This window comes from Cyprinodon variegatus, unplaced genomic scaffold, assembly GCF_000732505.1.
Source record: "Cyprinodon variegatus isolate N-32 unplaced genomic scaffold, C_variegatus-1.0 Scaffold194, whole genome shotgun sequence".
NCBI lineage: Eukaryota > Metazoa > Chordata > Actinopteri > Cyprinodontiformes > Cyprinodontidae > Cyprinodon > Cyprinodon variegatus.
Genome location: NW_015150647.1, coordinates 766,248 through 770,929, shown reverse-complemented (window position 1 = coordinate 770,929; position 4,682 = coordinate 766,248). Strand labels below are relative to the sequence as shown.

Here is a 4,682-nt window from a genome sequence, read left to right as displayed (position 1 = left end):
TACAAATATACTGATAAAACACATTTCTAATCATCACTTACCGTCCATGTAACTTGAATGGTGGTGGGACTCAGGACAACAGGGTTATGCAGCCGAACTATGACCTCGCCAAGCTCCTTCTGAACATGCCTGTGGTCCACTCCCTGAGCTGGAGGGCTTATATCTATAAAAGTGTAAAGTATTGCAAAAGAAAAGGAGAAAAAAAAAAACATTTTCTATAGTGAGGGGGAAAAATGGTTCAAATGTTTATCTGGGAAGTTTCTGCACCTTCACTGGTTTGACTGAACAACCACAGCAACAAATTAACTCAGAATTTGTGACCCTCAGACGTATTAAATAGAAGATTAATGGGCACTATGACACTCTTTTCCAGTCCATTTCCTCCCCACATATGTTTTAAGTTAAACGAAATAAAAACTTTACTATATGAGATCATGAAAGTGGTAAAAATGTCCCACAGTTTGAGTTATTTACTGATATACAGAGAAATAATTCACAGGGGGAAATTGTATTTTTAAATGAAAAACCTTCAGATAATGCATTACAGTTTTAAATCACACGCCACATTAATAAGAAGAGTTAAAAAAAGAAAATCCATCAACAACATTGCATCGTAAAGCCATATATCACTTCAACAATGTTAATGGTGCATGAGTGAGGGTAGCTGAAATTCACATTCAAAATTTTGGTGCTGTTGGGTTTTGTTTGAAAGAGTATCGCTGAAAACTGTTTTTACTATCCTTTTCTGCTTTTTTTTTTTATTAATGGAAACTTCTACCACTACAGACTGAAGACTGTGGTCTACCCAGAATGTAATCGAATCCTTTCTGGCTTTGGAGATGGTCATTTTCTGCTGCAATAAAGATTATCAAAGCATGGAAGGAACTAATGCTGTTAGGCCTTCCAAAAGTAGACATGCTTATTTTACATAATTGCTTAAGTGTAGCCTTAATGAGGTGAGCTCGGCTGAAGAATTTGACCTCTGGAACATTCTGCAGTGCTTTAGCACAGCTATTGGCCACAAATTGCTGAGCGAGAATGATAAGGATCCCACTTTAGTGAGGGAAAGTGAACCGCATCGTGTAATAGAAAAAGAAATTATGTCCCGGAAAAAAGGGAGAAAAACTTAAAGTGATTATTGTAGCTTCAGTGAATAATCAATAAACATTTTTTTTTTTTTTTTTACTCAAGTAAGGTACCTTGTGTTCTAACAGGATCAGACATCGGGCTTGGATCACTCAAGCCCTGGCTGTTGACTGCTCGGACCATGAACAAGTAGATGGTATTGGGACGAAGACCTTTCACGGTAAACTGGGTGGTCTTGACATGATCTGCCACTGTTTGCCAACTGTTGCTCACAGACTGACTGTAAGAGGAAAGAAAAGGTGCATTTACATATTTTTCTGTGCAGTTTCCTTAAATAACTGTAGATCCGTAGATGCAACTGTCAGGATTCAGCATACAATTTCATAAAATGGTAGAAACGCAGTAAGAGATTAAAGAGATCAAATGATTTAACTTAAATATCCCTGACTGTTGAACAACATGTCATAATAAAAAGTCAGATCTTTAAAATGAGCATTCCTAAGAGCCAAACTGCAGTAAATCCAACACACAGGAAGAAAAAAACATTAGCTATTTTCAAAATCAGTGATGTGCTCAAGGAATGAGATAAAAATTAAGCTCTTTAAAAAAACAGATTTATTTTCATGAGCTGACAGATGTTAATCTACCGTAAAAAATTATATACACAAAGACTAGAATGCTTTTTATATGTTCCAATGCGATAGAAAAAGAGAACAGTCAACTGGTGTTGGCACCAGGGCAAAGCTTATAAAAAATTATAAAATAGGTGTCAGGTTTCTAATTGGTGCAGACAAACCTAAATGCTTCGATGACAAAAGAAGAGACAGGAGATGCTCCAGTCAACCCAGGCTGCCAAGACAAGGACACGCTGTTCTTGGTAACATCAGTGACCTGGGGTTTTGATGGTGGACCTGGAAGCTCCTTCTCATCAAAGTTCTTGGTAACTATCACCGCAGCTGAATCTGTTTGGAGAAGACAAATGTAGCCTTCAGGTCATAGTTGAGAAGTTTTATAACCTTCCAAATTTATTCCAACTTAACTAAATGGCAACATCTCACAAGTTTTTTTTTTTAAAGTTTAATTTTTTTTTATTATTATTTAAAGGGGGAGATGTCAAGAAATTATTAACATGTAAGGTTTACTTTCAACATAAACTTTCAATTCCTTACTCAAAATCAATGTCTTCCTAGCTCTGTAATTAATTAACATGAAGTCCAGCAGAGGGTCATTTCTACCTGCCCTTTTTAAAATGAGAAAGAAAGGAGAACATAGCATCACGATTTGAATATTTTCAAATCTAAAAAGACATCACAGATAACATAAAAATCTGGGGTCAAACTGTTTGTTCTCCTCGGCCACATCACACCAAACATTTCACTGAGAACATTTTTGTCGTCAGACAATAAATCTTGCCAAACTTCTACAGATACATAACGTTTTTTCAAAAGAGACTTCTTTTAATAAAGGAAACTTATTCTTTCTGGTTTAAATGAGTATTGGTGTTTGTGAAAGAAAGAAAAAGCCTCTCTGCATTCAACTTGTTTACCGCTGGTCATCTGGGATCACAGTGATCACTGGTAATACATTATCAGGAGATGTGCTCTGTTGTTAAGATAGTATTATGCTGAAGCTGCAAAAATAAAGCACTTAATGAAAATGAGCGGGCGTGTTCTATTACTCACAGGTCTAAGCTGGTTTTTAAACGGGGATTATTGCAGGTAAAGAGGTTTGTGTCGTGGTTCAGATCAATACTGACCAGAACTATTTGCTGGGACAGCTCATAATAAAGAGAGAATATCTGGGATGTTTTTATATTATGTTCCCTTCAAAGCTGTCCTTGGGGGAACACAACACACGGTAGGATAGCAGGCAAAGACAATTCAACATGTTTGATATCCTCCATTTGAGATCAGAGGATTCCAGATGTTTCACCAAGTGAACCCAATCAATCTTAACAAAGAACACGGTAGGACCACCTCCGTGATTAACGAAGATGGGCACGATTATCCTGCCGTGTAAACCGCCCTTAAGGGTGGTAATCGTAATTAGGAAATAGCTAAATGAAACACCTCCGTATCTATAGTTGACAGAGCAATAATTCAAAAAACTTTGACAAAACTAGAAAACAAGATGAGTGTTTAAGTTTTCTTCTCAATATGCACTGAGAGAAATATTTGAAGGAAGGTAAACTAATAAAATATTTCCCTCTAGAAAAAACACCAGCATGTTTTTCAGTGTGAGATGATGCAACTGCTGTGAAAGATTATTTTACTTACAAGCTTTATACTCATTTAGAGACTCTTTTCCAGATGTAACAATAAACAACTGTACTCTAATTTTATGCAGTTACACTGACATGCACACTTTGCTTTACCTTTGACTTCCAAGAAAGCACTCCATGATGTTTCCCCGCTGGAGCTGGTAGCCACACACGTATAGATCCCAGAGTCTGAAAGCTGGCATTAAAAACATCAATCAGGAAAAGCATATTGACAGCACTGACACACAGATCTTTCCAACACCCTGAGTGAAAAGTCCCCTTTGATGACACTTTACATGCTAGCCCCCTGCTGGACAAAATGACGCTCATTTGTGAGTATCTCAAACTGCTGACGCTAATTTCTTAATGAAATCCATTTTCCACTCACCATCCTTCCATCATTTTCCCACCCTCCCTCCCCCTTATTTCCCCACTGCCCAACCCTGACCAAAACAAAGCCAGGCTAATTAATTTAGGGTGGGTTGCTGGATCCCCTGGACTGTTGACAGCTGGCATGTCTCTCCATCTCTCTTAGGAACTTTGGTTGTTTGTTGGTTTTAGTCCACGTGCCTTACTTCCATTTATTAAATAACATGTCAGTGGTCTGCAGCTTTGTCAAGCATAATAGGTATTCCGTTGAGGCCTCTGAGTGGGTAAAGGAAGATGTGAGCCTCTTAAATCTAATCTAGTATAAATGTGCACGTGTATACGTGTGTGTGTATATATATATCAGTAAGTGAATATATATTCCCCTAAACAGCTGGAGTCCATTCAACTATCTACAGCTGAGCCCATTTGAAGCTTTCGCTTTTCAAAGTGATGCTATCAAACACTTAATAAAAAAATCAATGAAGACTATTCATCTTTTAAGGCATCATATCATATGTTTTTGCACTGATTTGCAGACTTGAATAAAACTCGTCTTATAACTACACTTAGTTTACCATATCTACAAAGCAACATATTGGCCAATTTGTTATGTAAAAATAACTCAAGCTAAATTCTAAAGCCACAACAGAAATGCTTCAGCGGTCATGTTCAGGGCTGTTTACAAGGTCGGAAATTAACTTCTTGACTCACTGGCCAAGTGGAGCAGAGGACAAAATTATTTACCGGCCAAGTATTATTTTTAACAGCCAGATAAAATACAAATATTTCCTCTCATATATATTTAAGGAACATATTGTTTCTGTAATGCATTATGTTAGATGTGAACACAGTTAAAGGGGAACAAAGCGGCGTGTGTATGACGTCATCCGCGCGTCTGCTACCATTCCTTCATCCTGTCCACTGAACTGCTGCTAGTTTTACTACCTGGAAGGTCTAGTGCTACTAC

The 4,682-nt window shown here is 37.5% G+C and overlaps 1 protein-coding gene across 1 annotated transcript in view; it reads right to left on the bottom strand.

Annotated features, from left to right (window-relative positions):
- Nucleotides 1-4,682, bottom strand: part of robo2 (roundabout guidance receptor 2) — a 165,784-nt gene that overhangs the window by 53,669 nt on the left and 107,433 nt on the right. Inside the window, exons 7-10 of the mRNA XM_015379547.1 lie at nucleotides 3,461-3,542; nucleotides 1,883-2,048; nucleotides 1,200-1,366; nucleotides 42-163 (exon numbers count right to left, since the gene is read on the bottom strand). Of these exons, the coding sequence (XP_015235033.1) occupies nucleotides 42-163; nucleotides 1,200-1,366; nucleotides 1,883-2,048; nucleotides 3,461-3,542 (537 nt within the window). The remainder of the gene's footprint in view (nucleotides 1-41; nucleotides 164-1,199; nucleotides 1,367-1,882; nucleotides 2,049-3,460; nucleotides 3,543-4,682) is intronic.